The 23,068-nt window shown below is 33.9% G+C and overlaps 1 protein-coding gene across 1 annotated transcript in view; it reads left to right on the top strand.

The window, feature by feature from the left end:
* ST8SIA4 (ST8 alpha-N-acetyl-neuraminide alpha-2,8-sialyltransferase 4) overlaps positions 1 to 22,317 on the top strand; it is a 102,001-nt gene extending 79,684 nt beyond the window's left edge. The window contains 1 exon segment of the mRNA XM_003899957.5: positions 19,803 to 22,317. Within this exon segment, the coding sequence (XP_003900006.2) occupies positions 19,803 to 20,085 (283 nt within the window). The 3' untranslated portion in view covers positions 20,086 to 22,317.
* The last annotated feature ends 751 nt before the right edge of the window (positions 22,318 to 23,068 follow it).

Here is a 23,068-nt window from a genome sequence, read left to right as displayed (position 1 = left end):
GTCCCAGATATACAGTATCACATCTTAGTTATAATTGCAAACACTGTGGTGCCCCAATAGAACCTCCAAAAGAAAAACTAACCCATATGAATTTAACTAAAATAAATATAAATAATTAAATAAAACCTAAAGCGTGAACTGATTTGTATCAAAGCTCCTGCTTTAAGTGTCAATGAGCGGAGCACACTTAATCCATCCAAATATGAACTTTTTGTTACTGATATTTAGTATCTATGTAGACAAAGATTAAAAATAGCATTTAAACTAAACTAGATTCTCTTTAGAATTCATAGGTAAGTTCCTTCCTTCTAAATATTTCCTAGAACCAATATTTTAAATAAAGTTATAGTTCTAGATTCTGGGAGTATACTCAAGTATTTTTGACTTGCATACAATATGTAGATTCCCATCATTTCTCAATTCCTGTGTCACCTTTCCAGCCCCTCTCCCCATAACGCAAACCAACTGTGGAAAAGTTAGTTCAAGAGTTAGATAAGGAAAATTTAAAAAATAAACATTTTTGTTTTGAGCCCCCTGACCCTCAGAGATAATCAGACCAACTCATATAGGGGCATTTTAGCTCTATGCATTGGGCCTGATGGACAACATTTCAGTGGAGCAGAGACAGTGGAGAATGAAAGAAAAATTAATATGAAACAGGATGGAGAAGAGAAAGTACTCTGAAGAAGAGTTGTGTCTCTGCATGAAAGAAAAACAATGGTCGTCATAATAATTCCATTTATTGAACATTTATTTTATCACTGAATCATCAGAAGTAGGTTTTATAAGCCTTTTTTTTAAATGAAAAGAACTGTGCCTCCAAAAGAATTTTAAAAGATCTTGTTAAGAATCCAGATGGGAAGTTTTAGAATTGATAAATGTTTTATGTCTCAAGGTATAATTTTAGAATTTTTTTATAGTTACATTTTGGAGATTGTCTTGCTGTGGCACCTGCAAGGCATTTTATACAGTCCTTTTGTGGTCCGGTAAACGGGACCCTGGGCCTTAGTTATGGGATAGAGACTGTCAGTCATCCCAGGGTAAGGACTATGTTTTTTCTTGTCTGGGCTTGTTCACGAGTCAAGTACCTGGAGAACAGTAGTTCCTCAAAATTAAGTGGTCAATGGAGAACAGAACCAATAATGAAAAAAGAAATAATTCCAAAAGTTAATTTAGGTAGATAAATATAATTATATAATGTAACTAATTACCTCTTGCAAACCAGTTACTTCAATTTCAATTAATACTTTTGAAGAGAGTTGTCACTGGACATTTATTATAAGTCCTATACGTAGGTGTAATAGGATTTATTTTGAGAAGTTATAGGTCTAATTTTAAGAATGCATTGGTTATACTGTGCTTTACCAATTCTAAGTAAACATAATAAAACATAATATTTATATCTGAAGTCATATGCAAGTATAGTTACATAAATATATATGATTACTGAATCTCCTATAGAAATTATTTGCTTGTATCCTTTAAAAATTAAGTTGAGTTGTACTTGTACATGTTTCTTGTGTATTTGTACATTTATGCACACACATACATGCACACACATAGACAAATATAATGCAACCATTCGAAAGAATATCTTTAAGTTATGCAATAATCAGTTGCCATACCATTCTTGATGATGTGTCCTTGACTGCTTGCCTGAACTCATAAAGTTATTATAATATATTACCACCCAGAAATATTATAAGACATAAAATAAGTCTGTCGAGGGTTTATAGAGGTATTTTGAATTCAGAAGAATAAAATATTTGATGTATACGGATATTTGCTTCATATGGCAGTTTCTAACTTAGAAATGGATTGGGCTTTAAAAATTTGAAATCCAAATAGGAAACTATTGACTGTTTTATTCAACAATAAATACTACAGTACTAATTATGTGCTAGGCATTACTTAAAGCACTTTACAAATTTTACTTTATTTGGTCTCCATAACAGCTCTATAAGGTAAATATTATTCCCATTTTATTGACTATGAAATAAAGCACAATGAAGTCAAATAACTTATACAAGCTCACATAGTAAGTGGTAGCACTTGGCTTTGAAACTCATCAGTCTGGTTCCAGAGTCTGCACCTATAATTATTGCACAGAATGTCTTCTAAGTATTCCCTTTCACTTACTTGTCCCTTGTAACAGGTCTTCAACAGTTTTATAAGCGATTCCTAACGTCTTAGAGTGAGCCACATAAGTGTTTTATCTTCAGTGTGGCACATTTGTGACCAAAGATTGCAAAACTAACATGACTATACTCTTAAAAATGAAACATAGGCCGGGCGCGGTGGCTCAAGCCTGTAATCCCAGCACTTTGGGAGGCCGAGGCGGGCAGATCACAAGGTCAGGAGATCGAGACCATCCTGGCTAACACCGTGAAACCCCGTCTCTACTAAAAAAATACAAAAAACTAGCCAGGTGTGGTGGCGGGCGCCTGTAGTCCCAGCTACTTGGGAGGCTGAGGCAGGAGAATGGCGTGAACCCGGGGTCGGAGCTTGCAGTGAGCCGAGATCGCGCCACTGCACTCCAGCCTAGGGCACAGAGCAAGAGTCTGTCTCAAAAAAAAAAAAAAGAAAAAGAAAAAAGAAACATAAATAATAAATAAAGACTTCTTATCTCTTTATGTTGTTTAATTGTGCTTTGGAAAGATCGTTTTTCCTTACAGAAGAATATGTTGCTAGGTAGAAATGTTGTTGTAATTCTAAAGGATCTGAACATGTTCGAGGATTTCAGAGATTATACACAACAAGTAATTTATTACGTCTACTTTCTCTTTAACTTATGACTTTCCTTTCCCCATTATAGATATATCACTGTCAATATCCTATTTTTTCAACCTTTACTTTATTACTCTAAAATAGAATTCAGACAAAGGAAAAAAGTTCAAGTAAATGAAAAGATTTATCAAAGCATTTAGGTAATAGTTGGGAGGAGTGAAGGGAAAAAACAGATCAAAGAATATATAGGTGCTTGTATTTGAAAAAGGGTTGAGTTTAAATTTCTAATCCATGAGAGACCAAAAGACAAAGAATCTTAATGATCAAACCAATAGATAATTATTTTGAAGGGAGAGAGAGTGCTGGGGAAGACTGCATGGCTCACACAGTTCTGTAGGGGCTCACGGGGTACTGTTCACTGGGATTCTCTTGGCAATTAGCCCAAGAGAGCAGAACATGCCAGTGAGGTGAGAGCAAGTGTGAATACACACTGATGCTCCTATGTGCAGAATATTCATAGTTTATAGGTAATTGCTTGCGTCAGAATTCATAGTTATTTCATAGTGAGTCATTTGACAAGGTTTTGTTCTTTTCCTGGCTGTAATAATTAAGCCAATGAAAATTCTTCTCAGTCTCAGACCTGCTAAGAAAATTTCCCAGGAATGTGGGCCCTTGAAGAAAACGGAACTCTTCCCTTCCTTAATTAAGGAATAGTAGTTTACCTCTTTTGACTTGAACCAATGCTTGTTCAAGACTAACGATCTTCCACATCCCACACAATCCTCTGATCCTCTTCTGGAATTCTAAGACCTTTCTACCTAAATTTTCTAGAGGCAAAGTGCAGGTTTAGGCAAGGGAAGTAGCCCTAGAGATGTCTATGGGGTCCCACGAGTGAGGAATCTAGGGCAAAATCAACTTTTGGCCTGAGAGGAGACTTCTAGCAAAGACGTGATTAGAAATCTCAAGTCCAACCTATGTTTCCATCTAACGGAAAAGCTTTTGATCCATAATGAGCCTCTTTCAGGGATTTTCAAAGAGGTATTGCTTTTTGAGGTCTCAGAGAAGGAAAAGCGGAGCTTGGAGCCTGCAAAAAGCACACTGACCCTAAGGAATACCGGAAAGTTGCTTTCTCAGGCTGCTGTGAGTGAACGTTTTGGAAAGCTCTTGACTGGCACAAAAGAGGAACTCTGAAAGGCTGACAGAAATGTTCCTCATTTCAGCACGTATCAATTTATTGCTCATCAGCTCATTAGGGTTTTACACGGTGGTTGGTTTATGTGGGCCCCAGTGTGTAATGAACCCAAGAAGTGAAAACTCCCCCAGAACCCCAGGCTCTCCCAGGACAGGTAATTTACTTTTCCAGTGGATGGTAGTGGACTCATGTTTTGTAGTTGCAATCACAGGTTTGCTCTGATTAGTGAGATGTCCCAGAACTGTAAATTAGAGTGTTTTATTTTTGCTTCACTACATACATTCTGTATATGCATAGATAAATGGATACAGAGATAGATTTCAGTTTGAAATTTGAATTACTTAACCAGTGTTTATCAACAGTGTACAGTACTGATGTTGCACATGGCACCAGGGCAAAGTCCTACAAGAAAACATAGGAAATCCGTGATCTTAAAATGCACTTTGCCCTGTTCTTGTAGAGCTGCAGATTGTTGCTGTGAATGTCAATGCTCTTTAGGGAGGAACTAGAGTGACAAAGGTAAATCCTGGATTTCTTTGAGTTGCCTGTGGCCACACGTGCCGCTTGTCTCTGAAGTCAGGGAGGGCCTGATTAAATACAGGGCCCACCCACTGTGAGAAAACACTCTGCCATCCCAGCTGCCATTCAGAATGTGAAATCCAGGATATGACCTGTCAAGATGAGCCACTTCAGCATATTGTGGCAATGCAGCTGTCACTGAGATACATAAGTCTCCAGAGAAAAGCATTCAAACTGTTTCCATGGTGGAATGAATACAAATGCACAGCAGCTCTAGTCATATTTGAATGTGAGTTTTATCAGCAGGATGGTCCATAGTAAATATGCAGATGTATGCAAGTGACCCCAGTACCTCTTCTCATCTCTGATTGCTGAGCCTTTTCTGAAGCCATAATTCTCTTAGTTTACATCTGAGAGGGACAGGGAACATTTGTAAGCCATACAGAGTTAAGATATCCAGTTGTTGTTCTTTTTCCTCAATGAAGACAAAATTGTTATAGATTATCCAAGCTACTTCAATGACTCATCTGAAAAAGAGATGTTTTTACAATGTAGATTTAAGTTATTTTATATTTATTTATTGATATTGAACTTATTCTCTTCAACATTCTGTCAAATGTATAGTGCTAGCAACACATTTATAATATTACTTCAAAACTTCTAACTTGTACCATTAGTGTTAGGAGAAGCCCAGTAAATATAATTTGTTACTTTGTAAGTATTTTTCTAATAAGGAACTAACGTATATCACCCCACAGGTGTGCCCAAATAGGTGGTAATAAAAACTTGGAGAGGAAATTTTCTTCCTATGGGATGTGTGTGTGTGTGTGTACATATATATATATCTGAATAGCAGACTGAATATATATATTTACATATGTGTTATATATGTTTACAGATATGATTTAATGTATTAATGTATTATATATAATTGTTTGTATAAATATAATATACAACATCTAACTATACATGTTATATAACTATTCTGAATAGGACACTCATATGGATATTTACTTTATTTATTATAATTAAATGATATATTACCTAATGATACCCTGTAACAATTTGTTTCACTTTTTTCAGAAACTCTTGATTTTAATAATTCATTAATTTAACAAGTATATTCAAACTTGTTATGTGAAAATGTTAAGTATATAAGAGTTTCTAGTTTGTTTACATATAAATTTAGAACTTGCATATCCCAAAATACCCGAAAGCCATAACTGGACTGCAGGATAAACTTCAGACCTTCACTCTTGTCACTTCTTCACTGCACTGTGATTTTTTTTTTTTTTTTTTTTTTTTTTTTTTGGCCCCAAGTACCTATCATATTCCCCAGATGGCTTAGCCATCATCACTGGAAGATTATGAATAATGTTTTACATCGAACAGATGTAAGCAATTTGTAATTTTTCCCCTTTCTGAACCAGCTTTGTTTTGATGAATCAAGTGGAAATTGAAACTTAAGTAGAACTTCTGTTTGAAAAGGAGCAATGTTTTCCCACATTGGCATATGTAGTCAGCTCTTAAATATAGACAAGAAACAACGAATAGGGGAACTGGCCAGGGTGTGTGGCAAGAAAAACTGGAAGATCATTACTTAGCATTACTACGTAGTTACAATTTCTTTATTCTATAGAACCACATCATAAAAAAAAAAAATTAAGTGGTTCCAAACCAACCAAAAGTTCATCAGGTTGCCTGTGTTTCTATCCAGTAAGAATATTCTTCAAAAGAACTGGAATTCTGGAAATACAGTAAGTGCTGGTGAAATGTTAAAAGAGAAAGAAATGAGCTATGCCCTTGACAAGGATGTGTTTGCTCTGCTGAATTTTATTTTATGTAATTATATAAATTATAATTATATTTTTTGACCCTAATATAAGCAAGTCAAATTAAGCATTACTGGCAATTCAGTGTTAGGTTAAGCTCTCTACAGGCTACAAATTAGGTGAATAATCTCTCTACAAGCTACAGGTTAGGTAAATAATGACAAAAATATCTACCTAAGACAGACGTTAATTATATGGCTAGAAAAAGTACATTTATTTGTGCATTGATATCCTATTCATAAATAATATATATTTTCCTTACATTAGCTAGTGGCGAGACCTAAAATGCCACTTAATGTCCAGAGTTCAGTCATGGTCCTACGCTTTCAGAGCCTGTTTCTGACCTGATAATTCTTGCAGTAGAAAGAGCAATCATACTGAGTATCCTTCGCTTTCTTTAAAGTCTATGAGAACAATCTGATTGGCAGTTTGTCTGGAATAAATCTGAATTATTGAATATTTGCAAATTTGAAAACTTCATATGTTACAGACAGAATTTGATGACAAAAATGAGAACTATCCAAGACAGACACTAATGCACTTCTTATTTCTGTGCTCATTACTTAATTTCAACATCACTGATCTAGAAAGCTTAATGTTAATATATAAAATATAATTCAGTAGAATCATAGACCATCCTCAAAGTTTCTTTAACCCTTGCCTCCAAAATAAATAAATAAATAAATAAACATGAAATCTCATGTCTGTCTTTAGTAATATTTGGAGTTGCAAAATAAATTAAATAATATGATTTGAACCCAATCAAAACAACTGTATTTATTATACTTCTACTTATATCCCACTCTAGGAATCTATATGTTTCTCTGACAGTGAATAATCACTGGTTCTAATAATCTGATAAAATCTCTTATTTTTATTACTTAGAGACAGAGTCTCACACTGTCACCCAGGCTGGAGTGCAGTGGCCTAATAATAACTCACTGTAACCTCAATTTCCTGGGCCCAAGTTATCCTCCTACCTCTGCCTCTCTAATAACTAAGACTTCAGGTGTATGCCACTACTGCTGGCTATGTTTTTTTTTTTTTGTAAAGACAGGGTCTTTCTATGTTGCCCAGGTTGGTCTCACACCTTTGGCCTCCAGGACCCTCCCACTTCGACCTTCCAAAGTGATGTGATTGCAGGCATGAGCCACTGCGCCTGGCCTAAAGATCTTATTTACTAAGTCTTTTGTGTAGGCAGCCGTTGGAGGAACTCATTACGTGTATTTTCTTATTTGGTTAAGGAACTGAATGGGATGACTTACCTTACCCCCCGCTCTTTTTTTTTTTCCTTTTTAGATGCTGTTATTTAAAATTCCTTAGATATATAACAGAGTTCCTTAGTTCCTGAGTTTGCTTTGATACACAATTGTTAGACCAAAAATAAAAAGCCTTTTTTTTTTTTCATGTCTGTTCAAAATGTAGGATCCTCTGGATATCCTTTAAAGAGTTCCCATAAATTTTATGGATTTGTAGCCTTCTTCCAAAGAATGAATTAAGATAGCAACTGAGATATCTCAGTTTTCTTTTAGTTAAGTAACCCCACTAGAGATTCAATGTGAGGTTTCGTAATATTTTAAACTTAATCTTTCCCCAATATTTTAATGCAGTTTATATTCTGGTACTCTATACATTCTTTATGAACCTGTATATACCCTAGATTCTTCTCTTGCCTTCTGCACTCTAAATGTATTACATGCATTCTAGCAGTTTATACATGAAATTTGAGTCATCATACAAAACAATATTATGTGAATGTACTAAAAGAGAAACAGACGGTCAAGGACACTGTACACTTCTTCACAAACCAACTCCCACAGATTGCCTTTCTTCAGATTTTTTTGCCCAAGTAGAACCAATCATCAATCAAACAAGTGATTTGAGAGGCTTTATTATGGAAATATTCCTCTTGAACAGTAACAACAACAAAAAGCCATTTCAATCACATTTTCATTGTAAAGAAAGTTATATTTAACTCTCTTTAAGTTTATTGTTATAAAGTCTCAGTTAATTATCTCTATCAACTTATATTCTTATTCAAAGTGTCGGTAAAAGAACTTTGTGACTCTCATTCTTGAATTTCTATTATACCAGTGTAACAGAAAGAAAACAAATCGTATGGAATAAATGTTTGTCTTAGGCAGTGCCTCTAAATTTAAATGAATTTCATGATTGCTATATTGAGTTGAATTGCATAGTCCACATTCTAGATAGATACCACATGATCATTTTTCACTGCTTTCTAAAATTTATCAAGTCCAAAAAAAGTAACTATTGGAGTTTTTTGTTTCTTCATTTGTTTTGCTTTGTTTTACCGGATAATTTTCAAGTCCTGGTTGTATAATTCAGGCACTAATTCGTTAAATTATTTAAACAAAAATAAGAGTTAAATGAAACTGAACTTACATTTGTTAGTTGAGTGTTATATGAGCATGTATTACTGGAAAGGGGATCCCATCTAGACCCCAAGAGAGGATTCTTGGCTCTCACATAAGAAAGAATCCATGGCAAATCAGTAAAATGAAAGCAAGTTTATTAAGAAAGTAAAGCAATATAAGAATGGCTACTTCATAGACAGAGCTGGTTGTCCTTTTTTATTTTTATTTCTTGATTATATGCTAAATAAGGGGTGGATTATTCATATCTTCCCTTTTTAGACCATATAGGGTAACTTCCTGACATTGTCATGGCTTTTGTAAACTGCCATGGCCCTTGTGGGAGTGTAGCAGTGAGTATGACCAGAGGTCACTTTCATCACCATCCCGGTTTTGGTGTCTTCTTTTTTTTTTTTTTTTGAGACGGAGTCTCGCTCTGTCGCCCCAGGCTGGAGTGCAGTGGCGCCATCTCGGCTCATTACAAGCTCCTCCTCCCGGGTTCACGCCATTCTCCCGCCTCAGCCTCCCCAGGAGCTGTGACTACAGGCACCCGCCGCCACGCCCAGCTAATGTTTTGTATTTTTAATAGAGACGGGGTTTCACGTGTTAGCCAGGATGATCTCGATCTCCTGACCTCGTGATACGCCCGCCTCGGCCTCCCAAAGTGCTGGGATTACAGGTTTTGGTGGGGTTTACCTGGTTTCTTTACTGCAAACTGTTTTATCAGCAAGGTTTTTATGATCTGTGTCTTGTGTTGATTTTCTGTCTCATCCTGTGACTTAGAATGCCTAATTGTCTAGGAATGTAGCCCAGTAGGTCTCAGTCTTATTTCACCGAGCTCCTATTCAAGATGGAGTTGCTCTGGTTCTAACACTTGTACATAGGTAATGTGACCTGACTTTGTTAATGTGATTGCTTTGACATAATATATTACATTTCATTTACATATTGATACGTAATTTACAGTGAACTATTATTTGTATGGTATCATTCAATTCTTTCAGCATTCCTAAAGGGAAGAGGTTCTTGCCCAAATTTAGAGATCAGGAATCTGAAACACAGGCATGACAAGGACTAGCCAAGGCTTAGAGCTTACACTGTGAGGGCCGACTGCAATCTAAGTCCTAGGATTTTTCACTGTACCGAAGTTGTTCAATAGGAACGTTAACATTATTTTAGAAACTTTCTCTATATTACATTCTTGATTTCGGCAATCATTTTATAAATGCAGTTTTTAAACTAAGTGATTCTGCCTAAAATGTGTTGAAGGTATCACCATTGACTTTATTTTAACATAAAGTAAAGGGAGGAAAATTAACAATGGTTTGAATAGATTGACATTTCACCAAATAGGGATTAACATGTGGAGGGAAAAAACAATCCAGGTATTTATTGATATTTGACTAATGAAACATATTTCATAGCATCTTATAGCCCTTTAAAGTTTCAGGGCTAAAAGTTGAAAGTTTTTCTCTAATTTTGTGAAGCAGAATTAAAACAGTGGCTTTGTAATAGAATTCAAAACCCAAAGCCTGCCACCTTGACATTGTCTTAGCATTATTCCTTCATGGAGGTTTTCCTCAGCTGGGAAGTTCCCTTTCTTATATGCTCATGGAAAGTCCTTATTTGAATGTTCAGTTTATGCCAGGGACAAGGCAATTGTCTAAATGGGCAGTTCCTACAGTATCTGCCCTTTATGGCAGGAATAAAAATAGAGAATAAAGATTTATATTTGACTAACCTTCCCAAATGCTATTAGTTTGATGCTTGCTGAGAATGTTTTTAGGAACCACTTTGAATTTGCTTATGGCTATCTTAATTCTATTCATTTGCTGGGATTTGAGAACTCTGATCTTTGACTGATGTTTAGTTAGTGTACATTGATAGCAAGAATGTTACATTATTCAATGGAATATAGATCACATGTGTTGGTCCTTACTTTTCTTGAAATTGATTTTAGCACAACTGAGAGGTTAATGTAACCTGATTTATTGATGTAAACTGAGCATATCCATTTGTAAACAGTCCAAATCAAGCTAAAATAAGATCATCAGATCATTAGAAGAGTTGTTTATATTTTGTTGTCATAGTAAAATTAACTTTTATTGGGAAATTAACCTCATATAAGCTGGGGAATATGGAAGTATATTCTCTAAGTACCTCCTTGGACTCCATGTTAATGTAAAGAAAAAATGTGCATGGATAAACACCTAGATCATTATCGTCTTCCCTATCTAATCCGTTTTTACTGAGCTTTAGGATTACCTACACAACTACCACTCCTTGTATTTTAATGCTTTTTTTTTTTCTTGTAGGATTCTATGTCCTGTGATTAATTATTGCACTGTTTCCTTTCAATCTTAGTAAGAAAAATGTACAGTTTCCATGGTTTTTGATTTTCAAACAGTAACCTGATCTCATAAGAGCACTTAAATGTTAACCTAATTTAACTCCTTCATCATGCTTCAGAAGACCATCCCTTTTCTATTTTTCTAGTATTTCACTTTTTGTACATCACCACTTCTTCATTCTGGAAGTTTAGGTTATGAGTTTCAGTTTTTTCTCAGAAGGATTAAAAGTGAAGGTCATTGAAATAGTAATGGATTTAAAGAAAAGGCCATTAACATCTGTGGTTTGACATCTGTTTCATATTTTACTCTACCTCCAATTTGCCAGCTCAAGATTTTAAGCATTATCTTTGACAACTCCCCAAATATATTTTACTAATGCAGTTATAATCCATCTATTATATGATGTTTATTTTTAAAATTCTTCTTCACCAAAATCTAGCCCACATATGATTAGTTGAATCATATATGTAGTTTGGGAGACATATATTTTAATTCCATTCAACAATCTGACATGGTAAATAAAGTCTAGAGTGTTCTCTATGGTTATTTTTGTTTAATTTTTCTCAATTTTCAGCAAGATTCCATTTTCCTGTGACTTAATTCTCTTACATTAGCTTTAGCTTTTAAATTGTAATGGGTCATTTTATAACTTTCAGATAATCAAACATTATCAAAACATCATGTTTTATAAAATGAATACAATTTTATATGTCAATTAAAATGAATAAATAAATTTGAAATAAACATTAATTATGAATTTGTTAGGAGAAAAGATTATATGACCCTTAATTACGAGTATTACAAGAAAGTGGAAATTATATTGTAAGTTTTTCAGTAGGGATGATCTAATCAAAGAGCTCCATGATGCGGTTGAAGAGAAATGCTGCATGTTATGTCAGATAAAGTAGGGGTAGTTAGTATCTGCCAGCAAGATGTAAAGGCTAGACTACTGCTATAGTTGAATGAGCTCTCTTGTTCCTTATTGTGAATTTCATACTGCTTTTGATCATATAGAAGTGAAAGTTTTAGATACAGTGAAACCATATTAAGATCCTCATTTTGTTGGTGAGTAAACTGAGTCCGAATATGTTTAAATGGTTTGCTCAAGATCACATCATTAACAAAGGTACATCAAAGCCGGGCTTCAGTTTTTCCAATACTTTCAAACTATTGAATATTGTAACTCAGGGATTAGCAAGTCATGAGAATGCTGTTTTATTAACACTACAATTCTCTAAAATACCAGCAAGAATAAATTAAATAAGCATGCATTAAGTACCAACTGTGTTTCCAGTATTGTGTTGAATATGAGTTTAAAATAAAAACATCATTTATCTCTTCTGTTTCTATTTTTATTAGATAATGGTAAACATTTATATTAATAGGTAATGATGCTATCTTTACAAAGATAGCTTCCTTACTCCACTTTCTCTCTTAATAAATGGTTTACTCTATTTTCTCTCTTCACAAATGGAATAAACAACTAATACCTGGAAATGTTTCTAAGTAATTTTTTAAATTGAATTTTGTTGGTTAAAACTCATGAAGCTGCAGGTCAGAAGGAATATTTTCTCTCTCTTCTGCAGTCTGCAGCATGCTGGAGCTTGCTTGTACTGGCTTGTAAGATCTCATTGCACCATCTCTTCCCAATTTAGTGTTCACTGATGTCAGGTTGGTGGCTTGAAATCAGCCATGATGGTAATATTTACACCACAGAAACTGACAAATGCTATATATCATTGAACTGTCTCCCGACACCCAATGTCTGCTTTAAACATTCATACAACATACCAATGTACAGCTTGTTGGCTGAGCAAAACTGGATAAGCTATTTTACTTATTGAGCCACAACTGCATCCTCTATGAAGTAGGGATGATAATATATTCTATTGCGTATATTGTAATATTTTATGAGGATCATGTGAAAGTGGTTTGAAACTATATGGAGTAAAATTACTAATATCACAATAATGGGAGTTGTGTATTCATTAAATATGAGACAGTTGGCTGAACCAACATAATATAGGTAGATCTAGAATTTCTTAACATTGTATCCATACTTGATGTGACAATGTGCATAGACAGATAAAAAGAAGAGGGGTGAAATTCAGAGCTAAGGGCAAAGCCTTGTTTCTCTGATAGATGTCAGATAACATACATTGGTACTGAATAGAATTTAGTGATCATTGAGCATAAAGTAGTATCCCCATTCCTTTCCTCATGCCATGAGTCGTTTATGCCTCTGATGAATTAAGCTTATAAAGTGTGATAAAGTATTCTCTGTATGTATACTATGAAGAGCTTCTGTAGAAAATATTTTCTACTTTCTCTTTCTCAGCTATTTGACGCAGAGCTCTGAATACAAAGGGCACGTAGAAAAAAAATTAGCAATTGACCTCTTAAAGCTACAGACTTCTGCTTTCATTTTAATGATACTTCAAAATACCTTCAGAAGCATCATAAAACTCTGCAAGGAAATTCTTACCCTTTGGTACAATGTCATTGCCTTTGTCATTTGCAATGTGGTTGAGTAAAATATATCGTGAAAGTACAAAATTGTCTTCTGACTTCAAGCACTTTTGAGAGTGTACATGGGAAAAGTGGGTCCTTTATACTAGTCCTCTGTTATTTACCTTTGAAAAAAAATTTTTCAAAAAGCTTCATACATAGAAAAAAATCACTATTGATACTGGCCTGTTAATCACCATAACACCATACAGATCATTATTTACTTTTTCCACCATTTAACTCCCTGTTGGAAATGATCCTAAGAACTTGCTATTCCAAGCTGAATGCTCTTAAGTAGCTAAAGAAAACAATTTTTAAAAGTTAAAATTAAAATAGTTATAGCCAGGTATACGTGAGCTTAAATCTTGGTCCTGTCACCTACAATTTCTGTGACTTTTAACTGATTATTTAGCCTTTCTTTCCCATCACCACCAAACCTCAGTGTCCTCATATATGACATAACATCTACTCATAGGTTTTTGGCGAGGATTAAATGAAAAAGGACCATATATAGAGCTCTTTACACTGTTTCTGGCCCATTATATACTCTCAATAAATTATTCTTATTGCTACCTCTTAATAATTGCTTATCTTTTTACCCCTAGGTTTACACTTAGCTTGCCAAATCATGTTAAATATGTCTGTCTGTCCCTTTATTTACACACATTAGAACAAGATCTAAGATCTATCACTTATTGTCTGTCTGGCATACTATAAGGATTACTTCATGGCAGAGTGAATTATTTTCAGCAAGTTCAGTGCTGGAAGTTCTACTTTTATTTAAAGAATTTACTATCAACCCTGCTTTATCTGACAGCACAAGCCATTTCATAATCTTAAAAGGTATCATGAACTGTGCCAAAATAATTTCAAAACAAAATTAACTTGCTTGTGCTTTACATAATATACTGCAGATTAGAATACAATGAAAGGACTATTTTAATAGTAGGGAAGAAAACAGCAGATATTCCATTTCAATATGTCCAGGGATGACTGCTTTAAGTTCCATTTTATGTGGTTGACACACATATACTCCTCATAAGAATGAATGGAAATGTTGACAAATGTGAATGATGGAATCTCAAAAAAACATACATTTATTTATTGTTCCATACATGATTTTTGATGGGAAAAATAATATCATCATAAATGGTCTCTGTTAGCTTTCTGGCGTGACTCTAGAGTTGAGAATGTGCAGATATGTTCTGCAAAGATTACTAATAGAAAGCCAATTATTTGGTGGGGCACTTTGGGATGCTGAGGCAGGAATTTGAGATCAGGAATTTGAGACCAGCCTGGCCAACATGATGAAACCCAGTCTCTACTAAAAATACAAAAAAAAAAAAAAAAAAAAAAAAATTAGCTGGGTGTGGTAGTGGGTGTCTGTTATCCCAGCTACTTGGGAGACTAAGGCAGGAGAATCATTTGAACCCGGGAGGCGGAGATTGCAGTGAGCCAAGATCGCGCCATTGCACTCCAGCCTGGGTGACAGAGCGAGACTCTGTCTCAAAAAAAACAACAAAAAAAACCCAATTATTTTATAATATCTCAAATTACTGTAGACTAGAAGAACCAAAAACCATTTTTTTAACCCGTGACATAGTCTTCCAGTGGAATCAAGCACAAATCTCAGTTATTGGAAGATAAATATGAGAGGAGAAATAGAGGAGCTCCTGAATTAAGAATATAAAGGTATATTTTGTTATACACTTCATCTCACATTCCAGATAGAAGAATTTCTGGGATCATTAATGGAAACTTTGTTTATAATATAACATTAAATTACAACTGTTGGCACAGTGAAATTCCATCCTTGATATTCAAATTCTTCTAGAAATTATCACATTTGATTTTTTGAAGAAGACTAACATTTTAAGAGGAAAAAAACTATCATTATTAGGTTGGTATAAAATTAATTGCAGTTTTTGCCATTACTTTCAATAGCAAAAACCACAATTACTTTTGCACCAATGTTATACTTCTAAAAATTTAGACTTCTTTATTTAAATATAAACACAAACTAATTTTCCTTGTTTGTCAATATATTGAATGTGAGCTCTCCTTAGTATCAATGTTGTTAATTATAACATTGTTGTTCGAGAACTGTGGTTGCTTGAAATAATCAGGTATTTTGACTCATCAGGTGATTAATATCTGCTATTATTATGAGATACAATCTAAAATATTACTGGATTTAAAATCAGTAAGCATTTATTAGGTACCTTCTTTTCTCTGCAATGTACTACAACCTGAAGGAAGGAGAGGGAACAAAATTGTGAGGAGAAAGGAGACAAGGAATAAGAGTGTTTCACACAATTTCATGGAGAGAGAAGATTTGAAACTACAATCGAATTTTATAGAGGAAACCCCAAAGCCATAAATTAAATGTTTGTTTCACAATTAAGGAAATATGTCCATTGAGGTTAAACAACGTGACCACAATTGTCCAGCCAATAAGTAGTCACAGAAGTTTCCAAGAGAGAAGTGGGATTTGGGAGTGGGACTGAAGAATGATTGTTTTGGGATATGCTGAGAGCCAAGTAGTATTACTTATTATATGTCAAGCTTTATATTCTTTTACTTTTACTGTCTCTTTTACAGCATCACACCTTTTATGTTAAATATTGTTAACTGGGCTCCAAGGAAGGGAAGCAGCTTTCTCAAGTACTTATAAACATATCACAGATTCAAAGCTGCATCTACTGACTATAAATATAGCCTTCTATAGCACACTGATTTGGTCGGTAGAGCCATTACAAATTTTGAGTTTCTTTGATGTAAGAAATGGAACTACCATGTTGGAGCAAGAGTATATAAGACACCTCACTTAGCCAAAACAGAGCTTTCATGCTCTGTTTTGTATGTGAGAGAGTAGTGAGATCTACAGAGGCTACCAAATTTATTAAAAAGTTATAAATGTTCTATTTACACATAAAGTCCAGAGTGAATGTTTCATACAACAGAAGAAAGTATAATCATAAAACAAAAGGGAAGGAAAGAAAGAAGAAAGGAGGGAAGGAAGGAAAGAAGGAAGAAAGGAATAATGAAAGGAAATTAATAATATTAAAAATAAAACAAAGCCTCTCTGATGAAAAATAACTTGTATATGTCTATGTATGAATGTAACATATATTAAGATCCAAATCAACCAGAGAAGCAAAAGAATGTCGCATATTATAGCAGTAATTATCTTTATGTGTATGGATTATAGGTAATATTTTTCTTACTCAGTTTTTTTTTTCCTTCAAATTTTCTACAAGGAGCTTACATTGATTTGGTAACACACAAAAAAATCAATTTACATAAAAAGAAATACATGTATGCAAACTAAATTATTGGTTGAATTTAAAATTTTGCTAAATTTTAAACTATAACATGTATATTTGGGATAAAAATTAGAACATGCTATACTGGAACAGTGTGACTATTCCATTATTTTATAATGCATTATTTTCAATTTATTATTTTTCCTAATGAGGATGAAACACAAGTTAATATTCTATCTCTTTTTGATAGACTCCATAAGAATTTGCAGTTTTCAAATATCAAATTGTATATAGGTGTAAACATTCAGGTATGGATTTCAAAATTGTAGTCTGGGCTCTAGCTTTTAATGCTGATAATTATTATCTAACCAAATATGCTAACAGAATTTAAAAGAATACCTATTTTTGTTCTTTTCACATGTGGAATTTGTTACTGGTTTAATACTGAATTACTATAATTTAGATTGGCCTATATAATTTCAAACACAACATTAGGTTGATAATAAACACAAAATATAGTCTTATTGACTGATCAGTTCTGTGTTTTTAAATTTTTAGAAAGTATTACTTATTGCCTGACTTAAGGTATTTTTCAACTTATCTGTTACATATTGATGTCATTTATTAAGGTGTATTTTCCTGTGACACTTTTTAGAAATCAATAGGATAAGTGGCATTTATTTTATGTTGTTTCTTCAAAAATGTCCTGAAATATTGATGGTATATTTTTCTTTGAAATTATTCAAAGTGTTGCAAATGAAATACCGCAAAGTTTATTTTTCTGTTAGCTGAATTAAAGCTAAATTAATTCAGTATTTTAACTGCATAGATTAATTTATCTAGAACAAGACCACAGAAAGGTTTTAAAGCCACTCTACCCATTACTTTCAAATAAGATGCTTCGCAATCACAGTTTCATTTTCAAGACACTTCAGTGATATTCTATTTGTGGTTTCTCATAAGATGCGCTGAATCAAAAAAGGTTGAGTGATTGCTCATCTCTGACACCATTTTAAAGAAAATAATTTTGCCTTCAGCATTTCTAACATTGTAGTTACTTATTTGTATTGCATGTAGAAATTGCTTTGGTATTTGTCAATGAGCAACCATAGTTACATGAACTTTGAGGAAATCTCTCCAGAATTAGGAAATGGAAAGCATTCATTGATAGTAAGAAGTTTGGAGTTTCATACAAGTAATATAGCAGCATTTTTCTCACTTTAGAAATAATTCACCATGAACCTCATACTGTCAAATTATTCCCAATCATTGACTTTGCCTAATGGTAATACTCTTTTCTTTTTGACTGAATATGAATTTGCTTGGCTTACTTTAAAAATTTATAAATAGATAGATTTTTTTAAACTAACCAACTGCATCACCTAACCTCTGTAACCATACACGTTCACAATGCTTTCACATAAGATCACATTCGCAATACTTTCCTATAATCATTATTTCATGTTAAAAAACACTTGTTTTCTCAGAGCCCAGTGAGCTTCAGGCCATATCATAGTTTCTTCAAAGTCTTCAAAGAAGTTTGACTATGCTCCTTGCATAGAATCACTCTCTATGGTTTCTTCATTATGTTAATAGTGTATAAGTTATGGTTTTGCTCATTAAGTTACTCTGAGTTATGAGAAAATTCCTAGATGTTCTTCTCTGAAAATTTCTTATAAAATCTTCTTTACTGATTACAGACGTTCTCAAAACAATTGTGATAATAAATGGTTCATAACACATTTCATAGAGCTCAAAATATTTAGCCCACGGCCTTCAGTAAATGAGAAAAATAGAATATGTGTAAGGCCATTCCTGATTCAGAGAAGCGAGAAAATGAAAGACAAAATATAGAATTATTATGGTGAGGTATATTTTCCCTGTTTTGGATGTTTCCAGTGAGGTTTGAAAGTATAAATTTATTTAAGGAAATGAAGTAACATCTCACTTTAAGTTTTTTTCATACTCAGTAATCTAGATATATTTTATCTCCCCTGGAAAGCTTTATAAAAGTTTTAGAGAAAAAGAAAATAATATGTGAAATCTAAAGCAAGTTTATTAAATACAGCAACAAATGGGATCTAACATATTTCCCTTACATCTGGATGGCAGAGTACATATCTCTCCAAATAGAAGACAATAGCAAAAACAAAATAATTTTTAAACTTATTAAGTTTTTGTGTTTATAATTGGACAACTTTGAAAGTAAGAGAAAAATCCACACTCAGCTGTTTTCAAAAAACATCATTGTCCTTAAGGAAATGAATATGCCAAGAAATATTGGAAATCTCCTTTCTTCCAGAGATGTGAGTTTGTGTGCTTTTCACATGAATGTTTGACAGCAATTATGGATTTAAACATTTTGAAGTGCTTTATTGCCTGTAAAGTACTTATCAGCATTGAAATATATTTTATCTATTTAACAAAATGTTGAATTGCGTATGTGGAAAACTATCAATTATTCTACAACTTTTTTATTTATGAGTGGAACTAAGGCTTCTAATTTGCTTTAGTACCTTGTGACCTGGAAAATTAGAGCTGAATAAATCAGTTGATATAACATAGATAAAGCATTTATTTCTTTGGAATTTTAATTGCAATATCATACATTTTGAAAATCTATAGGCATAGTTTCAAACTATTTTTTTCTAGGAAGATTATTTAATCTTTACCCAGTTACCATGACTTCTGCAGTCATATTTAGTCCTTTTTGAGAAGATTTTACTCTGCATATTATATAAATGTTTGCTATTGATTCATTTCAAAGGTGAGGTTCTAGAGTAATATTCACCTACATTCCAGGTCCCCTGCATATTTATATGACCTCAAGAATAAGAAAGAGAATAAAAATTAAAGAAAAAATAAAATAAAAGCATCAAATTTTCTAAATGCTTAGAAATATTTCTTCAGTAATTCTTTAAAATATTATTCATAAAGATACTTTTTAAGTTTTCTGCATTGTATGCTTGCTATAGGATATGCTCTGTTTCTCTAAATTCTTCTCTTCTTGATTTTGTTTTTTGTTTTTCCAGTTACTGGCTGACCAACAAAGTTCCTATCAAAAGACCCAGCACAGGTCTCCTCATGTATACACTTGCCACAAGATTCTGTGATGAAATTCACCTGTATGGATTCTGGCCATTCCCTAAGGATTTAAATGGAAAAGCAGTCAAATATCATTATTATGATGACTTAAAATATAGGTACTTTTCCAATGCAAGCCCTCACAGAATGCCATTGGAATTCAAAACATTAAATGTGCTACATAATAGAGGAGCTCTAAAACTGACAACAGGAAAGTGTGTAAAGCAATAAAGCACATTTTGAAACAAACAATATGCACTTCTTTTCTGAAGATGCTTCCGGAGATTTGAAAATAGGATCCAAAACACGGCTGGGTTTCAGCATCCACCAATTAACTGAAAGGTGAATAAAGGACGTTCATGAGAAATCGACTACCAGCTGACGAAATACCTGCAAAGTGCTCTAAAAATTAAATATTTTGACTTCAAGGGTCCTAGTAAGTGCCACTTCCACTAAGAATACAGTTTGAATGTATAATCAGTAGTGTTTACAAGATCCAACAGTGCACTCATCATTAGTTAACAAAGCAAATATGTTTATCACTGTCAGGCTGCCCACAGCAATGCCAAGCACATCAGAAGAGGAACCCCAGGAACATAACTCTGACCTTGGGAAATTAAACCATCCTTGTCAGCAGAAACCAAGATGGAATCAGTTTGAGCAATGAAATCCATAAGATTAAACAACTCAAGTAAATGCCTTCAGTCAGGACTCTGAGTCTGATCATGAATTTTATGTTTTAATTTATGTTTTTGTTTGTCTTCTGGGATCTCTTTTGTTTTGGGTATTAGGGTGCTTAGAAATCCTTTCTGAGATACATATGAATGAGGAAAGAAACTTTAAGTAATTATTTTTAAAGTTCTTATACTTTTTAAAAGCTATCACACAAAGATTTTATTTTATTTTATTTTATTTTTTTTGAGATGGAGTCTCCCTCTGTCGCCCAGACTGGAGTGCAGTGGTGTGATCTCAGCTCACTGCAAGCTCCGCCTCCCAAGTTCACGCCTTTCTCCGGCCTCGGCCTCCTGAGTAGCTGGGACTACAGGCGCCTGCCACCACGCCCGGCTGATTTTTTGTATTTTTAGTAGAGATGGGGTTCCACCATGTTAGCCAGGATTGTCTCTAGATCTCCTGACCTCGTCATCTGCCCACCTCGGCTTTCCAAAGTGCTGGGATTACAGGCGTGAGCCACTGCACCCGGCCGACTTTCTAAAAAGTTTCATTTTGCACAGCTCTAAACCTGCATATTATTTTCCAGTGGTGTAGAAGGTACCAGCTAAAGTGAACCACTATGTAATATTAGGCCATTCTAAAGGAAAGATGTTCCATGTCATCAGAGATGGTAAAATAGGCAGAATAAAAAAAAAAAAAGAAAAAAAAGAAAAAAAGATCTTTGGTACCAAAGATTACGCTTGCGTTTCTACACAGCAAACCATTTTTCTTTCATGAAAATAATATATTATTAACATGAATATATTATTTTGCTATTAATGTGAAAGTTGTCTCTAAATATTTTTAAATTTCCAAATTCATGCTTTATTTTCATTTGAAATGTTTTTCACACCTTTTGCATTACATAATAATTTTGTGGAAGCATTTTGCCCTTTAGAATAAATATTAGATTGATATAGCTGAAATGTGACATCCAGTTCTTTGATATTCCCCTTGTTATTCAAATAGAAATATGGAAATGCTTCATATATTACTGTTAAATTTCTTAGTGCAGAAATAACATTATTAATAGAGTATTGTTTTCAAAACAGAGATGATTAATTTCAAGAGGTTTAACAATGAAATTGTGTGTCAATATTTTGCATTTAAAATGAATTTAATTGACCAATATTTTCTGTAGTTAAATTTAGTCACAATATCATATGTGTTCTTCAAGAAACACATGAAATTATTAATAAAGTAATTTAAACATTTTTAATGTATAACAGAATTGACCGGTAGGCCAGTTTTCTGGTAACTTACGATAGTGGAGTGTTTCTTTAGAAAGCAGAAGCACTGCATTCTCACTTCTACTTTGATTTCTTATTTCTTGGGGAGGCAATTTGAGGAAAGAAGAAATGCATGGGGAATATATATGTTTTGTTTCTTAGGGAAAACAATCTGAGAAATGAATAAAAAGCATGAAGTGTGTGTGTGTGTGTGTGTTACCATGGAAAAGGATATTCACAGTAGTACAGTTCTCAATATTTTTAATGAGATGCCATCTTTTAAAAATATAGTAAAACCTTGGGATATAGAATGTTACATCTTTTGAGAATGTATGTGTCTCTAAGTAAGTGAAATCTAATGCGTATAGGAGGCTGATAGCTAAAAATGAATGGAACATTAATGTACTTTTATAATTAAACCTCTTATCTATTGGAAATTGTAAGAGAATAGATACATGTTTTGAATGTAAAGTTGAAAAGTCTGGTTTACTTAACAAATTGAAAGTGATTTATAAAATCTAAATTTGGACTACTTGCAAATGATAAGCTGTTCAAGTAGCCTTTAATTTAAATCCAACAGAAATCTAGAAGTCACAAGCAAATATCTTATAGGTAAAATCCATCTGGGCACTTAAAGTATGTCTTTAAAAAGCAGCAGCAATGTACCTTGCCATTTTTAGCATATTTTCTTCCTTTTTTCTTTCTTTCTTTCTTTTTTTTTTTTTTTTTTTGGAAATGGAATCTCACTGTGTCACACAGGCTAGAGTGCAGTGATGCCATCTCAGCTCACTGCAGCGTCCACCTCCCAGGTTCAAGTGATTCTTGTGCCTCAGCCTCGTGAGTAGCTGGGATTACAGGCGCCCATAACCACACTTGGCTAATTTTGTATAGTAGAGACGAAGTTTCACCATGTTGGCCAGGCTGGTCTTGAACTCCTGACTGCAAGTGATCCACCCACCTCAGCCTCCCAAAGTGCTGGGATTACAGGTGTGAGCCACTGCAGCCGGATCATTTTTAGTATATTTTCTTTTTTTTTTTTATTTTTTTTATTTTTTTATTTTTTTGAGACGGAGTCTCGCTCTGTCACCCAGGCTGGAGTGCGGTGGCCGGATCTCTGCTCACTGCAAGCTCCGCCTCCCGGGTTTATGCCATTCTCCTGGCTCAGCCTCCGGAGTAGCTGGGACTACAGGCGCTCGCCACCTCGCCAGGCTAGTTTTTTGTACTTTTTAGTAGAGACGGGGTTTCACCGTGTTAGCCAGGATGGTCTCGATCTC

This window comes from Papio anubis, chromosome 5, assembly GCF_008728515.1.
Source record: "Papio anubis isolate 15944 chromosome 5, Panubis1.0, whole genome shotgun sequence".
NCBI classification, from domain to species: Eukaryota; Metazoa; Chordata; class Mammalia; order Primates; family Cercopithecidae; genus Papio; species Papio anubis.
This window is presented reverse-complemented; position numbering and strand designations above follow the sequence as displayed.